Genomic DNA, 21,850 nt, shown 5'->3' with positions numbered 1-21,850 from the left:
GCTTGGACAGGTCACTTCACCTCTCTGATTGTGTTGGAGCCATGCTGCAGCTATTGCAAGGATTCAGTACACACCTAGCCCGAGGCCTGGCTTCCAGTGCGTACGCAGCAAATGAGAGCCCTTGATGATACTGCCAAGACCTAAAGCATATTGTTGAGTTTTTCACAGCCAGCTCCCTGGGGACTAACCCCAGCACCTGGCCCAATTGTCAGGTAGTCAGCAGCTTACGTTTCTCTTTTTGAGACAGAGTATCCCTCTGTCGCTCAGGCTGGAGTGCAGTGGCGTGATCTCGGCTCACTGCAACCTCCACCTCCCAGGTTCGAGTGATTTCTTGTGCCTCAGCCTCCTGAGTAGCTAGAATTACAGGTGCCCGCCCCATGCCCCACTAGTTTTCAGATGTTTTTTTTTAATTTATTTTTTGTTTGTTTTTTTGAGACAGAGTCTCGCTGTCTCCCAGGCTGTGGTGCAGTGGTGCAATCTCCACTCACTGCAAGCTCCGCCTCCCGGGTTCACGCCATTCTCCTGCCTCAGCCTCCCGAGTAGCTGGGACTACAGGCGCCCGCTAGCACTCCCAGATAATTTGTGTGTGTGTGTGTGTGTGTGTGTGTTTTTAGTAGAGACGGGGTTTCACTGTGTTAGCCAGGATGGTCTCGATCTCCTGACCTCGTGATCCGCCCACCTCGGCCTCCCAAAGTGCTGGGATTACAGGCGTGAGCCATGGCGCCCGGTCATTTATTATTATTATTATTTTTTGAGACAGAGTCTCACTCTGTCACCCAAGCTGGAGCGCAGTGGCGCGATCTCAGCTCACTGCAACCTCTGCCTCCCTGGTTCAAGCAATTCTCCTGCCCCAGCCTCCTGAGTAGCTGAGATTAAAGGCACCCGCCACCACGCCCGGCTAATTTTGTATTTTTGGTAGAGATGGGGTTTCATTATGTTGGCCAGGCTGTCTCGAACTCCTGACCTCAGGTGATCCACCTGCCCCGGCCTCCCAAAGTGCTGGGTTTACAGGTGTGAGCCACTGCACCCGGCCAGTGGTTTACATTTGTGTTTGCTCCTAGGCTGTGGGTTCTTTGAGGGCACAGGCCCACTCCTGCTTCTAGCAGGAAAGCAGCTCAGTATGTGTTCTGAAAAAGGGCAAATGTCTCCATAACCCTTTGTAGTCACGTGACCACCCAGGAAGAAATCAAAACTCAACCTAGTGACCATATTAAGGCACACACTTAAATGCTCAGTTGTGAAACTGGGCACAGGTTGCTTTCCCTGAAGGGGGAGGGAGTGAGAAGAGGCAGGCTGATGTTGGGAAAAGGAGGTAGATGTGGGGGTGGCACACCGGAGACTTTTGGAAGCACCTGGATGCGTCAGCAGTTGTAATTGACTTTTGTCTTCCTTCACTGTAGGGAGCACTCTCATGGCCTTTCAGGATTGTAAGACACTTTTCGTTTGATTGTTTTCTGAGACGGAGTCTCGCTCTGTCGCCCAGGCTGGAGTGCAGTGGCGTGATCTCTGCTCACTGCAATCTCCATTTCCCAAGTTCGAGCAATTCTCCTGCCTCAGCCTCCCAAGTAGCTGGGATTATAGGTGTGTGCCACCACCCCTGGCTAATTTTTGTATTTTTAGTAGAATTGGGGTTTTGCCATGTTGGCCAGGCTACTCTTGAACTCCTGACCTCAGGTGATCCGCCCACCTTAGCCTCCCAAAGTGCCGGGATTACAGGTGTGAGCCACTGTGCCTGGCCCTAATTTTTATTTTTTTAGTAGAGATGGGGGTCTCACTATGTTGCCCAGGTTGGTCTTGAATTCCTGGGCTTAAGGGATTCTCCCGCCTTGGCCTCCCAAAGTGCTGGGATTATAGGCATGAGTCACTGAGCCTGTCTTGTAAAAGACACTTTTAAAGGCACCTGTCAATGTGCTAATAAAGCAAGTCACATGGCCCCTGACTTCTCCGTGGTGAGTTACTGCACTAGAGACCCCCATGAGACAGGCTTCCCAGTACTGAGCACATGTACAGTCCCTTCCACGTTGACTCTGGCCTTGGCCAGTGGGACGTCCGCACACTCTGCAGACGGTGTGGTGGGAGAGGATTGCAGATGGTCACAGACTTGTTGCCCACAGGATCCTTTATGTAGGAAGCAGCTCAAAAGGTACCAGGGCTTCTGGCCAGGTGCGGTGGCTCATGCCTGTAAGCCCAGCATTTTGGGAGGCTGAGGCAGGTAGATTACCTGAGGTCAGGAGTTCGAGACCAGCCTGGCCAACATGGTGAAACCCCGTCTCTACTAAAAATACAAACAACTTAGGTGGGCATGGGACTACGCCTGTAGTCCCAGCTACTCGGGAGGATGAGGCAGGAGAATCGCTTGAACCCAGGAGGCAGAGGTTGCAGTGAGCCAACATTGCGCCACTGCACCACTCCAGCCTGGGTGACAGAGCGAGACTCCGTCTCAAAAAAAAAAAAAAAAAGGAAAAAAAAGCACCAGTGTATCTGGCTGGAGCCCAGCCAAATGGATCCCAGCCCCAATGTGTAGGTGTGTCCAGGGCCCAGGAAGCAGCCTCGTGTGATGGTGGAGCATGGTTTATCCAGAGGAAAGGGAGCAATGGGGATGGAAAGGTGGGCTAGGGCCAGGTGGCATGTCAAGTTCATAACTGGGGCTTTCTTCTAGCGGGGCCAGGAGCTGCCAAGGCGGGGTGGTCAGTGGTTCTCCAGGAGTGCATTAGGAAGACCGTGCTTGAGACGCCCAGTTGGGGAAACCCTGTAGTGGGTGGGCAGGAGAGGATGAGGGCCTGCCCCAGGACCAGGCAGTGGAGAAGGGAGAGAATTAGATGGGTGTGAAAAACACTATAGAGGGAGAGTCAGGAGGATTTGGCAATGAACAGAGGAGAGGAAATGGTGAAGCAGAGGGGAGGGAGAGGTTGTCCATCTGCAGATAGAGATGTCGGCCATGCTGGTGACAGGGACGATGGGGACTGCAGCTCTGTGGAAAGTGATGAATTCGATGTATCTGGAGCCCATGTAGTAGGAACATACATGCACCTCTGAAGCGCAGGGGAGAGGCACAGGTGGAATGCGGATGCAGATCTCTCCATTCCAGGGGAGAGTTGGTGAGGGCGAATGAATGAGATGAAGGAGAAAGGGGAGGGGGCTGCGGTCAGAATCCAGGACTCCCCAAGGGACTGGCCACTTGTTCGCACGGCAGAGGATAGTGCTGGGATAGGGCTCCATTCCCCCACTTCACTGGATACCAGACTTTTTCCTAGCAGCCTCATTGTCTTTTTGTTTTCTCTTTTTCTTTTTTATGAGACAGGATCTCCCTCTGTCGCCCAGGCTGGAGTGCAGTGGTTTAATCACAGCTCACTGCAGCCTCCAACTCCTGGGGTCAAGCGACCCTCCTGCCTTGGCCTCCTGAGTAGCTGGGACTACAGGCATGCACCACCATGCCCGGCTAATTTTTTTTTTTTTTAAGTAGAGAAGGGGTTTCACCATGTTGGCCAGGGTAGTCTCGAACTCCTGACCTTAAGTGATCCTCCCCTGCCACCCCCCACCTCAGCCTCCCAAAGTGCTGGGATTATAGGCATGAGCCACCACACCTGGTCTCACTGTCCGGTCTTAAGTGGGTGCTGCTCTGTGCTCAGCACCCAGTGGGCCTGCAGCAAACCCACCCACAACCCAGAACCGTGTCTGAGGTGGACACCACCGAGGTGCCCACACACCCCTGCCGACAGACCTCCAGAGGCTCTTCTGGAAGGTACTGTACCTTCCCCAGAGAAAGTCTGCACCAGTCCCAAGTTAATGTTAAACAGAATTTCAAAAGGCTTATCACTCCTGATAACCATCCACGCTCAGGCCCAGGGCACGCGGCTCTGCACTAGACCAGCGAGGAGAGTGAAAGGAGCAGCTTGGGATCTCAGGCTGGCCAGGGGTCAGCTCTGCTATTTCCAGTTTCCTGGAGCGGGGGCTTCCGGGATCTGCTCCTTGGTGACTCTTACCAGCAATTATGTGCCACTCGCGAAGTCACTTGCAACCCCCTTCTATTTTGATGTACGACACAGCCCCAAAGTGGTGGACAGGGTGACAGTCTGGGGTCCCAGACCTGAACCGACCCCTGGCACCACCCCCCACCCCTTGCTTGGCCGGCCGCTTCTGACATCTTCAAGCCCTGAACGGTCACAATATACATTTATTAATGCATGTATTTATACAGAATACAAACGTGCGGGGACACCTCCGTCCCCTTCACAGCCCAGAACCCAAGGTCAGAAGATGAGGGATCCAGCCTCAGGGGGGGGATATGCGACTTCCCAAGAGCAGTTCTTGACCTGCAGGGGCCGCGGGAGTGCAAGACACGGGGGCGTGGCCAAGGCGGGGCTCCGGGAGCAGGGCGTGGCCGGCCCCTGAGGTTACTACAGGGGAATGGGCCCAGGCCAGGACCCCTCTCCTTGGGGCACTGGGAAGGCCAGTGGGGCCTACGGGCCAGAGCTGCTACACGTAGGCGTTCCTGCCGTATTTGCCAAAGCTGCTGTCGCCTTCTTGGTCCGAGGTGGCAACGGGCATCACGGACACTGGAGCCTGGTAGGGCAGCCGGGCGCTGCGGCGAGAGGCCCGGGTCAGAGCCGGGGCGCGGCCCTCCTCTCCCCAATCCTGCCCGGTCCCAGCCTGTGCCTCTCCCCGCTCACCTGGCGGCGGGGTCCTCGTGAGAGCCGCAGCAGCAGGTGGAGCAGAGGCAGAGGCCACCCAGGATGGAGATCAGGGAGGCGCTCCAGCCCAAGTAGAGTGCGGGGCCCAGTTCGTACCTGCGCACAAAGGCGGCGCATGGGCAGGGGACCAGTGAGGTACCAGCCGGGGGGCAGGGCTGAGTCCCATCTGCTGCCCCGAGGGCGGGGCGGGAGTCCCCTCACTCACTTGGTTCCGGGATACAAGGGGTCGAAGAAGTCCCGCGTGATGTTGAAGGCGTACCAGGAGATGGCCACCATCCCGCAGATACCTGGGGACCGGAGGACGACCCCAGTCCAGGGGGAGGGATAGTGGGGGAGGGGGCTTAGGGGGAGAGGCAGGCAGGGGCTGCCCAGGGTAGGACGGGGGCACCAAGTCCAAGAGCAGCAATTTCACTCAATTCCTTTCTGCCTACCCCGGTTTATAAGCCTTCCTCCTTCCTGGGGTCAACTTCTCAGGGTAGCCCTTAGGCCCCCAACTCCAGCCCACCCAGCTCATCTCCCACTACCTCGACCTCCTCCTGCCTCTTCTCTCTTTGATCCCAGACCTGCCTAGTTCATGCTCACCTCTAGGGCCTTCATCCCATCATCTCCTCACCCAGATAGAGCCTCATCCAAATCCCGCCCACCCTTGAAAGCCCAGCTGGGCCCTGGGAGCCCAGGGTCGTCCTTTCCTGAAGCCAGGAAGACCCCCAGGCTAGCACTACCCTGCTCACTAGGGGCTTGTCCTCCTGCAGGCCTCTTGACCTTTCTGGGCCTGTTTTACCTCTGGAAAGCAGAAATACCCACCCTACCTCGAAGGTTTATTGTGAGGCAATGGGTGCAAATTGAAAAGCAGTGGCCAGATGGCATTGTTTTTGTTTTTTGCTGAGACGGGGTCTCACTATGCTGCCCAGGCTAGTCTGGAACTCCTGGACTCAAGCCAGTTCTCCTGCCTTGGCCTTTTTTTTTTTTGGATAGTCTCGCTCTTTTACCCAGGCTGGAGTGCAGTGGCACAATCTTGGCTTACTGCAACCTCCACCTCCCAGGTTCAAGTGATTCTCCTGCCTCAGCCTTCAAGTCGGTGGGACTACAGGTGCCTGCCACCATGCCTGGCATTTTTTTTTTTTTTTTTTTTGTATTTTTAGTAGAGACAGGGTTTCACCATGTTGGCCAGGCTGGTTTCGAACTCCTGACCTCAGGTGATCCGCCCACCTCAGCCTCCCAAAGTGCTGGGATTACAGGTGTGAGCTACTGCACCCGGCCCTGCCTCGGCCTTTCAAAGTGCTGGGATTACAGGCATGAGCCACCATGCCCCATGGTATGGCACTGTGGTTGTGCACTGTGTGTGTGCCGCAGTGTGCACCCTAACTCTGCTCCCCAGCCAGGATGTAAGCTCCCAGAGGCAGCCGCTCACTGTCATCTTTGAAGTCCCTCCCACACCTGGCCGTGGCTGGCCCCTACTGGGAGCTCAAGAAACAGTGCCGTTGGGCTGATTTGCTGCCAGGAGATTTGGGGAGTACGGATGAGGCAGGGGTGAGCAGGTGTCCATGCAGCAGGGCAGGGGAGGTGAGCATGAGGAGCGGGAATTGGAGATGAGGTGAGGACAAAGCAGCCTGAAGTCTACGGCTGAGGGGGACCCCCGGCCCCCACCACCATGCAGACCCCCGCCCCATCACCTTCCCCCAGTTACCGGCCAGAATGTGGAAGGCCCCTGCAGTGGCCGCCAGCTTGGCTTTCCTGGAGAGCTCCAGGCCCCCAATGTTGGTGCAGCGCAGGCCCGCTATGCCCAGCAAGAGGCCGAGGAAGCCCAGGAGGATGGCGGTGATCATGAGTGCCCGGCAGGCCTGAATATACCCTGGGGGCAGGCACAGTCGTCAGCCTTTCCCCCCATCTCCTCCCCTCTGTGATGGAGCCAGCCCGACAGCCCCTCACAATCCCGGGTTCAAGTGATTCTCCTGCCTCAATCTCCCCAGTAGTTGGGATTACAGACATGCACCACCACGCCCAGCTAATTTTTGTATTTTTAGACAGTTTCACCATGGTGTCCAGGCTGGTCTCGAACTTCTGACCCCAAGTGATCTGTTTGCCTCAGCTTCCCGAAGTGCTGGGATTACAGGCATGAGCCACTGCGCCAGGCCCCCCTCACCTTCTTGCTCTCTTGTACCTAACAGTCCCCAAGTCCTCTCCTTCCCCTGGGCTCCTCCAGCCTACACAGTTGTAGTCACCCCTCCCTCCTTCGGCATCTGGACGCTTCCCACCCTGCTCCTCACTCCTCCCATGCACCTGGCATGCTTTGCTTGTGCCTGGATTACAGGTTTCTCCTGGGCACTCTTGACACCTGAGCTGGGTAACTCTGTTCTGGGGGCCATCCTGTGCACTGTGGGATGTTCAGAAGCCTCCCTGGCCTCTACCCACGGGGTGCCAGTAGCAACCCCCTCCCCACAAGCCATGACAATCATTGTGCAAAGTCGCCTGACTGAGAACAGCTGCCCTATCAGGTTGCTCTCGCGTGACTGGGTATTACAGAAACCACAGCTAAGCATCCCTGTCGCCTTCCCCACGTCTGATTCCACTCCAAGTCCTTCCCACTGTCCTAGCCCAGTGCTGGACATTTTGACCTGGTTTCTTCCTGGAATAACAGGTAGGGGGCAGCAGTGCTGTATAGCAGAGGGTCTAGGGCAGTTTTAGAGCCAGGGTCTTGCTTTGTCACCCAGGCCAGAGTGCAGTGGCACCACCACAGCTCACCACTGCAGCCTTGATTGAACTCCCGGGTGCAGGCGATCCTCCTGCTCAGCCTCCTGAGTAGCTCAGGACCACCACAAATGGTCGAGTTTCTGATCTAGGTGGAATCCTGGGCCCAGGACCCATCCAGGTCAGTCTAGCTCAGTCTTTCAGTACCTCAGTTTCCCTTTTCTCAGGGCTGAAGGAGGCTGCTGGCTCCCTCTTGCTTCCCCCTTCTCCTCCCTTCTCTGTCTTTGATAGTTGCCAAGCATTCCAAGGACCTTGCACCCCTTTCCCGGGTGGGGCATAACCGTCGGTGCTGAAGGGGAAAGGCTGGGCCCCTGCCAGGAGATGCAGGGTGCAGAGTGGGGGGGTAGGCAGGAGGGGCAAAGTTCTCCGGGAGCACTTTCTTCCTCCCAGCCACTCCCTCTGGGGCCGACACGAGTCTGAGTCCCCAGGTGGCTCTGGCAGTCAATGGAGAGATTATGGAAGAGCCCGGGGCACATGGGCTGCATGGCCAGGGGTTGGGGAGCACGGTTGGGAGACACAGTCAGGTCTCTCTCTCAGGACCACCCCAGCCGTGGAGTCTGAATCCCGGCTCCCCTATCCTGCCTGTGTGACTCGGGGTGGGGTGCTGCACCTTGCCAAGGTTTTTCAGCTTCTGTAAAAGATTCCCTCTACTTCCCCACCGTGGAAATAATGTAGGTGGAAGCACCTAGCCCAAGGCCCGGAACCCAGCCACCCTCTACCCCCGTGCCCTGGGGACTCTGGCACTGTCATTCATGCAGTTCCCAGGGGTGCCCCTCTCAGGTGTGCAGGCTTACAGCAGAGCCCCCTCCTCACAGTATGATGTGTCTGGGAAGTGGGTGCAGGGGCTGCCTCCAGTGTCCCTTCTGGCACTCAGCACTCTGGGCTTCTGGCCCAGATTGTACTCAGCTTTTATAGGGTTTTTTTGGGTGGGGGGAGGGAAGGTGGGGGGGGCGCCAGCCCTGAACATAGTCAGTCCTGGAGAGATGGATGACAACACAAAGCCTCTGCCGCTGCCTCAGAAGGGGCTGGGAGTAGTGGGAGCACAGGAGACCCACCCAGGCCCCCTAACTGCTCAGAGCAGCTCTGACATCCCCAGGGATGAGCTCTCAAGCCCTGCTTCACACCCAGTGTCGCCCTTGGCTCCTTCCCTGCCACACGGTGCCTGGTGAGCGGACTGGCCCCGAGGGACCCAGGAGGGCGTGCAGTGGCACCACACGCAGTTCACAGTTGCCCACGCTTGGTCTCTGGCATGGGGCAGACGGAAAGGAGACTGCCCTGGAGAAACAATGGGGCGGCCTCATCCTAGTGGGGAGCAGGGAGTGGGAAGCTGCCGCAGCCACAGAAAGAACTGCCCTGGGCCCAAAGAGCTGTCGGCGCCAGCCCTCTAAGACCCCGAAAAGACCCACACACCTGCACACACACCGCCTCCTTAAAGCGGATGCTCAACCTGCAGGTTGCAAGACACCTCCCTTCACAGGGGCCCTTTAGACATTAGCTGGACAAGGAGACCAGTGCCCCCACAGTGAGGCTGGGGAGGCTGTGGAGCCTGGAAGTTGATCAACCTACAAGAATCCAAGATGGGGCCGCCTCCCCCTGCCCATCCCAGCAATCCCATCCCCAACACATGCTCAACTGTACTGAATGTCTGTGTGTGTTAACATCACATTAACATTCTGCACTTTCTCAGTCACCTGGGAACTGGGACTCTCACCCCGACCCTACAGGTGGGTGAGATGAGGCTGGTTTCATCATTTGCCCACAGCACAGGGCTGGGAAAGGGGGTCTGATTCCGGTGCCTGCACCTGTAACAGCTAAAAGCGCCACGCTAGCACAGGGGGCCACGTGTGGCAAGGTCTTCACTCCAGTTCTAGGCAGGGGCTGTCCCCAGCACTCCTGGCTGCAGGAACCCAGACCCCCAGAGCTTAATCCAGGGCTCCCTGCATCCTCACGGCAGTACCCGCCCTCCCCTGGGGTCTCTGCAGCTTTTCCCCGCCGCCCTCTCCCCCTGGAGCGCTCCCCACCCCATACCAGAGAGGGCCAGCAGGGACGGGAACTCCCAGCAGTTGTAGACGCCCAGGGAGTCGGTGGCACAGCTAAACCAGAGGTTCTCGAAGATGGTGTTGGTGGTGATGACGTTCCCGTGCACGGTGGACACTCGCCAGTAGCTGTTTGGCAGAGTCACCCCCAGCATCAGCAGCCCCACGGCTGCCATGAAGAAGCCAAAGGTTTCCACAGCCATCGACATGGTGGGATGCAGGGCCCTGGGGGGCTGGTGCCCCAGAGAGGGGGAGGGGCAGAACCCCTAGGGAATTGGACGGGGCTGCGGCTAAGGAGAGTTGTCTGGGCAGGCTGGGGTGGAATCAGCCACGGCCTCTGCCTGCGTCTTCCTCGGGCTCAGGTCCGTCTCCACTTTCTGCCTCCAGGTTTCTGCCTCCCTCCCGCTCTCTGGGTTTCTCTGCTTCCTGGCAGGTCAGAGGAATGAGCTAAGCCTGCGCGCGGCAGCTGTTGACGAGATGGAGGGAATAACCGAAACGGGCCAAAAGTCCACCCCCTCCCCCCAGCCTCTGGGCTGCCCCGGGCTCCCCGCCCCACGAGGGTGGGGGGGCAGACTTACCCTGGAGCCACTGACGATACAGCCAACGAGGGGCCCCCAAGGGAACTGAGGGGAAGCATCTGTCTGACTCAGCTTTCATTGGGGGCCAGAGAACGGAGTAAGAGGGACAAGGAGTGAAAAGATGATAGAGACAGACGTGAGAGCAACAAGGGACAGAGACAGAGAGAATGAACAGCAGCCTTCAGTGGAGAAGGATGGAGGGACCGTGAGAACAATCTAAGATACTCGCAGACTGAGGGTTTGGGGCATGTGAGTCTCTTAAGGAAGATGAAGCTGGAATGAGGGGACGGGAAGCTGGGAGACCCATAGCTCTGGGCTCCATCCAGCCTGGACTGGAACTTGGCCCCACAATCCATTCACCAGGGAACTCAGACAGGGAGTGTTAGTCCCCTGAGCCTGCTTCTGCTCTGTCAATGACAGACCCGACTGCTTACTGCATGGGCTATCCTGAGAACTGGGACCGGGGGTCAGGCACAGTGGCTCTTGCCTGTAATCCTAGCACTTTGGGAGGCTGGGCTGAGAGGACTACTTGAACTCAGGAGTTCAAGACCAGCCTGGGCAACACACTAAGACCTCGTTGGGACCAGGGAGTCAAGCCCCCTGCACATAACCAGCGCTCAGCACCCGGGACTGTCCTGGATGTGAGTGCCGCAGGGCTGAGTGAGGCCACCAGGGAGTCGCTCTCGCCCAAAACTCGAATTTCCTCCTAAGTTGATCTTTGACTCAGCATCGAGCTGGTCCTGCTGCCAAGAGCCTGGAGCGTGATCCTGTGGCTAAGCTCTGCAACCTGTTCCCAGTTATCGGGACTGTCACCCACTCTATTCATTAATGATGATGGATTAGCAGCCTCTGGGTTCCCATCCCGAGCCAGTGCAGAGCACCTGTCCCAGGGTGGACACTCTTATCTCCTGCTCCAGTTCCCTAGGGCTCTGTCCCTGGGGGCCATCAGTGCTGGCTGCACATCTCCCTGGTCCCACAGCCCTACTGGGCTTCTCTGGCCTCCCCTCAGGTGTCTCCTCCCCACTCCTGGCTGAGTTGGCCTGGGCTGTGGAACGAGAGGTATGCAGTGAAGCAAAACAGGCCCATGCTGAGCCTGGCACGAGGGGTCGAAACTGGCCAGGTGGGGCGGAGTCCTGACCTTCCAGCCCACAGGCGAGAGCTGGGGCGTCCTGGGCTCTGACCCCTCCCAGGACCCCCGCCTACTCCATACCAGATGCAGGATTCCTTCCCCCACCGGGCCCCCCCATCCCCGGAGGAGGAGGAGGAGGAGGTAGGAGGTAGGAGGAAGGGGAGGCCACAGGAAGAAAAAGGGAGGAGAGGGGAGGGCGGGGAGGAGGAAGCCAAGGGGGCTTGCTATGGAAAGTCCACAGAGGCAGCTGAGTGGGTCAGAGGAGAACGCAGGCCTGAAGCCCGGCCTGACCCCGCAGTTCTGCCCACCCCTGCTCCAGTCACTGCCTCCTCCCACAACTCTGGGACCAGAGAAAAGCCCCGTGTCTCCGAGCTGCCCGGCACTCTCAAGGACGTGGCTTCAGGAAAGGGAGGAAGGAGGGGTGTGGGCTCTGGGCTGCGCAGTGGACAAAGAACCCTGTGCCAACCTGGAGGGCAGGGGCAGGAGAGGACCAGGAGTGACACCTCCGCCCCCTGTGCCCAGCGTTCGGAACCCACCCCTCCCCTCAATGCAGACACGGGGGTTCCCAAGCCACAGCCCCGTTTTATTTACACTCATCCCAAAGCACATGATTTGGGGCTGAAGAACGGGTCTCAGGGGAGCAGAAGTTAGTTGAAGGCCACAGAGGACAGAGACAGGGGTGCAGGGGGAGAACAGGGAAGGGACAGCGAGGATGGATGGGCCCTCCTGGAGCGTTCTCCACGGGCTCCCACGCCTCCTTCAGGATTTGGACTTGGACACAGCAAGTCCGATGAGTCCGGCCAGTCCCGCCACACCGAGGGCCATGCCTCCCACAATGGCCATGCCCACGAGTCCATCTGGGGAAGGAAAGGGACAGTGTCAGGAGCCCGTCCCCTTCCGCCAGCCCTGCTCCTCAACGGAGGCACACCCCTACCTGGAGTCGCAGGGCAAGGGGCTCTAAGGACTGGAAGGGGCGGGGCTGAGGGGCTGCCTGCAGGGGTTCATTTACAGAGAGACCAAAGCGCCCAGGCATGGGGAAGAGCGGGGCTGAACAAAGGGGCCGAGGCTGTCACCTTTCTTCATGGCCTTGTCAATGAGCCGCTCCAGTTCCTTGGCCTGGTTGTTCTGGGGCTCTGTCTGCAGCAACCCGCGGACATACTTTAAGGCCTTCTCGTATTCCTGCACTCGGGGAAACATGCACGCTTCAAACACACCTCAGCAGTTTTTTTTTAAATAAGAGATGCGGTCTTGCTCTGTTGCCCAAGCTGGAGGGCAGCGTCGCAATCACAGCTCACTGCAGCCTCAAACTCCCAGGCTTAAGCAGTCCTCCCGCCTCAGCCTCCTGAGTAGCTGGGATTACAGGTGTGAGCCACCGGGCCAGCTACACCTCAGTATCCACCACTCCTCCTGCCCACTTGAAGGGCCTTCCCTTCTTCAGCCCTGGGGGCTCCTCCCTCGACCTCCACCCCCTCCCTCCCTCCAGCCCCACCCCACAGAGTAGAGTCCACAAACAACCCCAACTCTGCGGGAGATAACAGTGCAAGGCTGGGGCCTGCACCCAATCTCTTGACGTCACCTTCCTCCCCACACCCTCGCCACTCTGATCTTCCCTTAGAGTCCTCATCTGACACCGCTCTGCACATCTGCACCCCTTCAGCCTTCCTGCTGTTCAGGGATCCACCCTGGAGGACGTAGTAAGAAGGTCCTGTAGCCCCAGAGGAGGGTCAAGGGAACTGGGGCCCCATCTCACCTTGAGCCGGTAGTTCCCCACAGCCAGGTAGAAGACGTAATCCCGCTGTTCCTCCTTGCTCCCTTTGGGCAGCAGCTCTGGGGAGGGGCAGAGAAGAGGGTGAGAAATGCTTCTTTCCTAATACTTTCCTAATACTGTGTCCCAGAGGCCCCTTGCACTCTCTGAATGCCTCTGTGATCCTGGGAGGGTCACGGTCCTAAGCCTCCCTTTCAGATCCAGTCACTCCCAGCACACTAGCCAGAGCTCTGGAGCAGGGTGAACCCCAGCTGCCCCAACACCAGTGACAGAACATCCCTTTAGCAGCATTACAGTCAACTGGTCCATCCAACCGAAATGAGGAAATTGGGGCCCTGGAGAAACCAAAGGCAGCACGACTCAGTTTTGGCATCTGCTGTGTTTTTTTTTGGACGGAGTTTCACTCGTCGCCCAGGCAGGAGTGCAATGGCGTGATCTCGGCTCACTGCAACCTTCGCCTCCCAGATTCAAGCGATTTTCCTGCCTCAGTTTCCCAAGCAGCTGGAGTTACAGGTGCCTGCCACCACGCCAGGCTAATTTTTGTATTTTCAGTAGAGATGGAGTTTCACCATGTTGGCCAGGCTGGTCTCAAACTCCTGACATCAAGTGATCTGCCTGCCTCGGCCTCCCAAAGTGCTGCTGTTGTGGTTTTAACTAAACTGCCTGCTGTCCAATTACTGTTAAAAAAAAATCCCCCTTTACAAAAATAGCTCAAAACTTGCCTTCAATCAGCCTTCCCCAAAGACCCCACCTGACTTTGTCTTCCTTCCTTTTTTTTTTTTTTCTAAAGAGACAGGGTTGGCTGTGAGCGGTGGCTCACGCCTGTAATCCCAGCACTTTGGGAAGCTGAGCCGGGCGGATCACCTGGGGTCGGGAGTTTGAGACCAGCCTGACCAACACTGAGAAACCCCGTCTCTCCTAAAAATACAAAATTAGCCGGGCGTGTTGGCACATGCCTGTAATCCCAGCTACTCAGGAGGGTGGGGCAACAGAATCGCTTGAACCCAGTAGGCGGAGGTTGTGGTCAGCCAAGATTGCGCCATTGCACACTCCAGCCTGGGCAACAAGAGTGAAACTCTGTCTTGGGAAAAAAAAAAAAGGAGATAGCGTCTTGCTCTGTCACTCAGTCTGGAGCACAGTAGCACGTCCATGGTTCACTGCAGCCTCGAACTCCTGGGGTCACTGATCCTCCTGCCTCAGCCTCCCAAGTGGCTGGGACTATAAGCACACACCACCACGCATGGCTAATTTAAAAATTTTTGTTATAGAGACAGGCCAGATGGTCTCGAATTCCTGCCTTCAAGCCATCCTCTGGCCTTACCTTCTCAGGCATGAGCCACAGTGCCTGGCCCCACCTAACTTTCTTAATTCAGAGACTTCCCAGAGGATAACTGTACTCTATGCACTAGAATTTGTTGATAATCACTTAGAGAGGCTGTTTCTTCTACAGCTACACCCTGCTGTAGAATAAACCTGAAAATCTGAATTGCCGAAGTAGACAAACATAGGGTAAAATTATTTGTATCTTTTAAGAAAGAATCTTTTATAGATTTTTTTTTTTCCTTTGAGACGGAGTCTCGTTCTGTTGCCCAGGCTGGAGTGCAATGGCGTGATCTTGGCTCACTGCAACCTGTCTCCCGAGTTCAAGTAATTCTCCTGCCTCAGCCTCCTGAGTAGCTGGGATTACAGGTGCGCGCCCAGCTAATTTTCATATTTTTAGTAGAGATGGTTTCACCATGTTGATCAGGCTGGTCTTGAACTCCTGACCTCGTGATCGGCCTGCCTTGGCCTCCCAAAGTGCTGGGATTACAGGTGTGAGTCACTGCGCCCGGCCATTTTTATAGATTTTCAATAGGCATCCTTTGCTAGCACAGTTGGCATTCTGTATTCATGGATTCAACGAACATGGATCAAAAATACTCAGGGAAAAAAAAAAAGATAGTTGCATATGTACTGAACATGAACAGACCTTGTTTTTTCCCATTATTCCCTAAACAATACAGTATACTATTTACACAGCATTTACATTGTATTTGGTATTATAAGTAATCTACAGATGATTGAAAGTATGTAGGAGAAGGTGCACAGGTTACATGTAAATACCACACCATTTTATATAAGGGACTTGGATGGCTATTGGTATTTGTGGGGCAGGGTTCCTAGAACCAATCCCCCATGACTACAGAGGGATGGCTGTACAATGACTGTGTGCTTATAAATGATTACTTGAACAAAAGAAAGGAGGCACAGAGAAATTAAGTGGTTAAGTATTGTGGTCTCTGACAAATGATGACCCACACAAAACCAATGGGAAATAGGGGTCCAATCCAAAAAGCACTATCTGGCTGGACACGGTGTCTCACACCTGTAATCCCAACACTTTGGGAGGCCGAGGTGGGCAGATCACCTAAGGTCAGGAGTTCGAGACCAGCCTGACCAACAAGGTGAAACCCTGTCCCTACTAAAAATACAAAAATTAGCCGGGCATGGTAGTGGGCGCCTGTTGTTGAGGCAGGAGAATTGCTTGAACCGGGAGGGGGCGGCTGCAGTGAGCTGAGACAGCACCACTGTACTCCAGCCTGGAGGACAGAGCAAGACTCCATCTCAAACAAAAAAAACAAAAAGCACTATGTGCTCACAATTTTGTAGGACAGTCCTCTGGACCTCTTCCATGCCACAAAAGATTCTCAATAGCTGCTAACTAAGCAACACGGTGGTGGTGGTGGGGGGAAGGGCATGGGCCTAGGTCTCACCAAACGGGAGCTTCTAGTCCCAATTCAGCCATGAACTTATTAGTTGCGTGACCTCAAGTCACTTTCCCAGATCAAGATAGTCCTGGGGGAAATGACAAGCTACGACTCCGTCTGGCAAAACAATGGTGGGCGGTAAGTAGCCAAAAGTTCACTGGGAGACGTCAAGCTAAGTATAGCCCTTGGTGCAGTAAATCTACGGGAGACAACTGAGAGGTGCCTGGACTACGGGGGCCCACATCGTACAGCAGCCCAGATGGCAGCGGGAAGGGGAGAGTACAGCGCCTCACCCTCGAGCAGCACGATGCCTTTACGGATGTCATCATTGTACTTGCTCCGCACCAGGCACCAGGCGTACTCAAACTGCGTGCTCTTGGACACCGAGCCTGCTGCCTTCTCAGACTGAAATTTCTTTTCAAATTTCTGCCACAGGGGAAGAAAGGAATCATTTAGAAATGAAGGGCGTCAACCATTCTCTATCTGGACATGGTGTCAGTCACACCCCATATCCCTGGCTCTGCCTCCTTTCCCTCGTGGGTCTCGGTATCTGGCACCCCAGCGTCTGCTATCTCCATGCACGGGACCCAGGCTTTCGGCTCCTCCTGGCCTGTGGGCCAGCTCTTGGGACAGATGCCCCTGGTCTCCCCTCCCCCCGGCGGTACCGAGCGGAGATGCCACCTGGTGGCAGCTCCAGGCACCGCTCCCGGAGCAGCTGACCCCGGCGGCCAAACAGTAAACACACTGTCAGAACTGCTCAACAACAGCCCACGCGGTCCTCATTTGAGCCTGCTGGCCCCATCCTGCCCCACCCTGCCGGGCCTGGACCTTTTACTGTCCAGGAATAGAAGTAGTGCCTACCTCCTAGAGCTACAAGGACTGAGATCTGGCATGCAATGCCTTAGCACCGCGCCGGACGCAGTAATAGGTGACGCCTTCTGATGGTCACTGTATTCCTCCACCGCTGGAGGAGCGCCCTGAGCTCACAGCTCCTGCATAATCCCAGAACCCGTCAGTCTAACCACTGTCGGGCAACAGGCCCGTACTCTGAGGTGTGGGGGCTCAGGACACTACAACTCCCAGGAGCCTCTGCGGCATAGCGGGCCCTCCGGGCAGGAGCCAGACACTGTGGAGGCTGCCGGGAGCCGTAGTTCGGCTTCCCTCGGCCAAGCCGATGCCGGGAGGAGGGTTCGGCCCATACCTGACTCTCCTCAGGACCCGCCCTCCGACCTTCCCTTTCCCTCTGTCCGGGCCAGGCCTCACCAGCAGGTCCTCCACAGACACCAGCTCGTTCAGCACGGCCTCCATGGCCACTGCCCCCGTGAGCCTCACACTACAATCTACTGTGCCACAGTCTCCATGGCCCAGTGGCAGGGGCGGAGAGCCACTTCCGGCGTCCGGCGGATGCGGGCACGACCTGGCGACGCCCCGCCCCTTCCTCTCAGCGCAGCAGGGCCAGCGGGACGCTAGTACGCAGGCTCCGCCGGCCCCTTCAGCCCGCAGACTGCACGTAGGGAGACTTTCCCCAGATGGGTCTTCCCGGATGCCCTAGCCGGTGCCTTCCTCCGCGGAGGCTTCCCTAGGGAAACTGGAGGCTATGTCTTAGCGGTTAGCCCCCAGGATGAAAAGAGCAAAAAGCGGAGGGTGGGTAGCCAGTCGGAGATCACTTTACATTAGGCTGCCAAGCTGACGCCCCTCAGAAATCTAGGACCTTGGAGGCCACGTGACTTTTCACCGCCTGCAACAAAATTGTAACTAGAACTGGGGACCGAACCCGTGGCTCACGCCTGTAACCCCAACACCTTGGGAGGCCGTGGCGGGAAGATCGCTGGAGGCCAGGAGTTCAAGACCAGCCTGAGCAACAGAGCGAGACCCTATCTTTACAAAATGTTTTAAAAAATTAACCACCGTGGTGGCGTGCACCTGTACTCCCAGCTACTGGGGCGGCTGAGGCAGGAGGATCGCTTGAGCCCAGGAGTTTGAGGCTGCACTCCACTGCACTCCAGCTTGGGCGACTGAGACCTTGTCTCAAAAAACCCACCAACAGCAGCAAACTAGTATCGGGGTTTCTTGGGCCTCTGCTGACTCTCACAATGCAAGAGCAGAGGCAACTGGATCTGTAAACCACACAGCCAGAGATTGGGGTAGTCATAGGAGATACTATCAACAGGAAGTTTTTCAAAAAGCAACGGCCCCATTCTTTGCGGAGAAGGTCCAATCTTTTCAATATTATTTACATAAACCATTTTCTGAGTGCACCCCAGGCGGGAAACCTGCCACATGGGGTCACGGGCAATGGGGAGCTTAGCAGAGACGAGCTATCAGAGCATGGGAAGGAGAAAGGTGTGGACACCTCTGGCTTCAGTTTCTGTGCAGTGAGGGGACTGGGTAGGTAGTAACTTTCTTTTTTTTTTTGAGACGGAGTCTCGCTCTGTCGCCCAGGCTGGAGTGCAGTGGCCGGATCTCAGCTCACTCACTGCAAGCTCCGCCTCCCGGGTTTACGCCATTCTCCTGCCTCAGCCTCCCGAGTAGCTGGGACTACAGGTGCCCCCCACCTCGCCCGGCTAGTTTTTTTGTATTTTTTAGTAGAGACGGGGTTTCACCATGTTAGCCAGGATGATCTCGATCTCCTGACCTCGTGATCCGCCCGTCTCGGCCTCCCAAAGTGCTGGGATTACAGGCTTGAGCCACCGCGCCCGGCCTTAACTTTCAAATTCTTCTTCCCTTGAGTCACACTGGAGTGTAAGCTCCTTGAGGGCAGAGGCTTATCTTGCTTATCTAGCATCTAGCACAGGGCTTGGCACAGAGTGAGTGCTCAATAAATATGTGCTGAATAAACACGGGAAAAGCAAATTAATTGTAAACAAGGCACTGCACAGGCAGGGGATAATCAGACACCTTCCGCTTTTGCAAAGCCCCTTTAATTTTTATTATTTTTTAGAGATGGTCACTCTGTGGCCCAGGCTGGAGGGTGCAATCATAGCTCACTGCAGCCTTGACCTCCTGAGCTCCTGCAATCCTCCTGCCTTAGTCTCCCAAGAAGCTACGACTACAGGTGTGTACCACCACACCCAGGTAATTTTTTTTTTTTTTTTTTTTTTTTTTTTTTTTTTGAGACAGTGTCTCCATCTGTCACCCAGGCTGGAGTGCAGTGGCACAGTCTCGGCTCACTGCAACCTCCGCCTCCTGGGTTCAAGCGATTCTGTTGTTTCAGCCTCTCAAGTAGCTTGGATTACAGGCATCGCCCACCACACCCGGCTAATTTTTGTATTTTTAGCAGAGATGGGGTTTCACCATGTTAGCTAGGCTGGTTTGAAACTCTTGACCTCAGGTGATCAGCCTGCCTCGGCCTCCCAAAGTGCTGGGGTTACAGGCATGAGCCACCGCGCCCAGCCAAGCCTCTTATATATTTTTTCTCTTAATAGTCTCATGAGTTAGAAAGGCAAGAGTTGTTCTTCCCTGTTTGGCTTGGATGGTTGAAATGACTGATACAATGAGCTCTGTAAGCCTTGAGAGAATCCCCAGGTTGGGGAACTGGCTCCCTGATGCTCACTAGCATAAGCCTCAAGGAGAAGACTTCACATTCATTCAGAGACATATAGAGCACCTAATTTTGCCTGGGCCTTGGGATAGGCACAGAGGACTGGGCGCGGTGGCTCACACCTGTAATCCCAGCACTTTGGGAGGCCAGAGCGGGTGGATCACCCGAGGTCAGGAGTTCGAGACCAGTCTGGCCAACATGATGAAATTCCAGGGCCGGGCGCGGTGGCTCAAGCCTGTAATCCCAGCACTTTGGGAGGCCGAGACGGGCGGATCACAAGGTCAGGAGATCGAGACCATCCTGGCTAACACGGTGAAACCCCGTCTCTACTAAAAAAATACAAAAAACTAGCCGGGCGAGGCGGCGGACGCCTGTAGTCCCAGCTACTCAGGAGGCTGAGGCAGGAGAATGGCGTGAACCCGGGAGGTGGAGCTTGCAGTGAGCTGAGATCCAGCCACTGCACTCCAGCTTGGGTGACAGCGAGACTCCGTCTCAAAAAAAAAAAAAAGAAATTCCATCTCTACTAAAAATACAAAAAACTGCGCCCCTGCCCCGCCACCCACCATCTGGGAAGTGAAGAGCGCCTCTGCTGTCTGGGAAGTGAGGAGCGCCTTTGCCTGGCCCTCGCACCATCTGGGATGTGAGGAGCGCCTCTGTCTGGCCCCAGCACTGTCTGGGAAGTGAGGAGCGCCTCTGCCCGCTGCTGTGCAACTCTCCAAGTGTGAAGTGACAGCCTTGTATGTGATCTTTCTGCCCTCCCCAAGTTTGCATTTTGGACACTGAAGTTTACTTTTTAATTGAAAAATAATAATAATACAAAACATTAGCTGGGTGTGGTAGTGGATGCCTGTAATCCCAGTTACTCGGGAGGCTGAAGCAGGAGAATCTCTTGAACCCGGGAGGTGGAGGTTGCAGTGATCTGAGATTGTACCACTGCACTCCAGCCTAGGCAACAAGAGCTAAACTCCGTCTCAAAAAAAAAAAAAAAGATGGACACAATATGAAGCAGATGACTGAAAACAGTACTGAAGACGGGAGGCAAACACTGGCAAGGCAGGGAACACAGGAAGACAAAGGGGACACTACTTCTATTAGGAGGCTCCTTTTTGGGGGGCAGCCTGAACCACAGTCATGTTTATATTTGCTGCAGCCCTTGGTAGAGGCCTGGTACATGGCAGAAGCACCATCAGGATTTGCTGAATGTCAACAAGGAATGAAGGGAGAGTGATTTACTCAGGTGGCTCAGTTGTGTGCCAATGAAGAGATCCGAAGTCTGTGGCTTTTCCAGTCTAGTTAGCATAGCCATCCACCTTTGACATAGTGATAGGAAGTAGTCCCTGTTAATTTTATACCCAATGGCTGGGCGCAGTGGCTCATGCCTGTAATCGCAGCACTTTGGGAGGCCAAGGCAGGGGGATCACAAGGTCAGGAGATCAAGACCAGCCTGACCAACATGGTGAAACCCGTCTCTACAAAAAATACAAAAATAAGCTGGGCGTGGTGGCGTGCACCTGTAATGCCAGCTACTCAGGAGGCTAGGCAGGAGAATCGCTCGAACCCGGGAGGCGGAGGTTGCAGTGAACCAGTATTGTGCCATTGCACTCTAGCCTGGGCAACAGAGCAACACTCCGTCTCAAAAAAAAAAAAAAAAAAAAAAATTTACACCCAATTATGTTCAAACTGGTGTCACCTCTGCCTGGATGACTTCAAGAGCTGCTTCAGTGGTCTCGTGCCTCCATTTACCCCATTACCATCCATTTACGACCCAGTAGTCAGAAGACTTACAAAGACACAATTCTCTGGCCGGACACAGTGACTCACGCCTGTAATCCCAGCACTTTGGGAGGCCAAGGTGGGCAGATCACCTGAGGTCAGGAGTTCGAGAGCAGCCTGGCCAACATGGTGAAACCCTGTCTCTACTAAAAATACAAAAATTAGCCAGATGTGCTGGCAAGCGCCTGTAATCCCAGCTATTCGGGAGGCTGAGGCAGAAGAATTGCTTGAATCCAGGAAGGGAGGTTGCAGTAAGCCGAGATCGTGCCACTGCACTTCAGTCTGGGTGACAGAGATAAACTCCATCTTAAAAAAAAAAAAAAAAAAAAAAAAAAAGCAGTTCTCAATTTACATCAAACCCTTTCATGCCTTCTCATTCTTCTCATTGCCCTTAGAACAAACACAGCCTTCAAGGTCTGTTAGGGTCTAGCCATGCTTAATTCTCTTCCTCATCTATCACTGCCTCTCCTGGTATATACTATGTACACCAGCCCTATAGGCCGTCCTTCAGCTCTCAAACCCCCGGTGGCGGGTTTCACCATGTAGTACTACTACGTAGTAGGTGCTCAATTAGTCGCCTACAAATAGTGGCCTGGCACAATGGAAGCTCTGTTATGGAGCTTACATTTTCATCGGGAAAACAGAAAAACATAACTAAACAAATAAAAGCACCATGACATAATAAGAACTATATATCTGGGGCCTGTAATCCCAGTACTTTGGGAGGCCGAGGCGGGCAGATCACCTGAGGTCGGGAGTTTGAGACCCATCTCTACTAAAAATATAAAAATTAGCAGGGCGTGGTGACAGGCACCTGTAATCTCAGCTATTCAGGGGGCTGA

At 55.3% G+C, this 21,850-nt stretch overlaps 3 protein-coding genes across 3 annotated transcripts in view; 1 reads left to right on the top strand and 2 right to left on the bottom strand.

Annotated features, from left to right (window-relative positions):
• Window positions 1-21,850, top strand: part of CUX1 (cut like homeobox 1) — a 1,083,765-nt gene that overhangs the window by 35,020 nt on the left and 1,026,895 nt on the right.
• Window positions 4,157-11,659, bottom strand: CLDN15 (claudin 15). Its single transcript, XM_050783854.1, has 6 exons — window positions 10,054-11,659; window positions 9,468-9,941; window positions 6,379-6,543; window positions 4,897-4,978; window positions 4,671-4,787; window positions 4,157-4,582 (listed from the first exon to the last, which is right to left on the bottom strand). Exons 2-6 carry the CDS (start codon window positions 9,682-9,684, stop codon window positions 4,477-4,479), a joined length of 687 nt encoding a protein of 228 aa, XP_050639811.1. The 5' UTR covers window positions 9,685-9,941; window positions 10,054-11,659; the 3' UTR covers window positions 4,157-4,476.
• The window catches only part of FIS1 (fission, mitochondrial 1), a 386,064-nt gene continuing 375,958 nt past the window's right edge, over window positions 11,745-21,850 (bottom strand). The window contains exons 2-6 of the mRNA XM_050783901.1: window positions 16,958-17,093; window positions 15,988-16,120; window positions 12,933-13,009; window positions 12,256-12,361; window positions 11,745-12,039 (exon numbers count right to left, since the gene is read on the bottom strand). Of these exons, the coding sequence (XP_050639858.1) occupies window positions 11,942-12,039; window positions 12,256-12,361; window positions 12,933-13,009; window positions 15,988-16,120; window positions 16,958-17,002 (459 nt within the window). The 5' untranslated portion in view covers window positions 17,003-17,093 and the 3' untranslated portion in view covers window positions 11,745-11,941. The remainder of the gene's footprint in view (window positions 12,040-12,255; window positions 12,362-12,932; window positions 13,010-15,987; window positions 16,121-16,957; window positions 17,094-21,850) is intronic.

The sequence above is a fragment of the Macaca thibetana genome, chromosome 3, assembly GCF_024542745.1.
Source record: "Macaca thibetana thibetana isolate TM-01 chromosome 3, ASM2454274v1, whole genome shotgun sequence".
Taxonomy (NCBI): Eukaryota; Metazoa; Chordata; class Mammalia; order Primates; family Cercopithecidae; genus Macaca; species Macaca thibetana.
This window is presented reverse-complemented; position numbering and strand designations above follow the sequence as displayed.

What these genes read in the sequence shown, in the direction of transcription:
- CLDN15 (XM_050783854.1), bottom strand. Translation starts at nt 9,684, where the DNA reads ATGTCGATGGCTGTGGAAACCTTTGGCTTCTTCATGGCAGCCGTGGGG. An exon ending in GTCCCTGCTGGCCCTCTCTG is followed by an intron (nt 6,544 to 9,467) that starts GTATGGGGTGGG and finishes GCCTGCCCCCAG; the next exon opens with GGTATATTCAGGCCTGCCGG. An exon ending in GGCCTTCCACATTCTGGCCG is followed by an intron (nt 4,979 to 6,378) that starts GTAACTGGGGGA and finishes TCCGGTCCCCAG; the next exon opens with GTATCTGCGGGATGGTGGCC.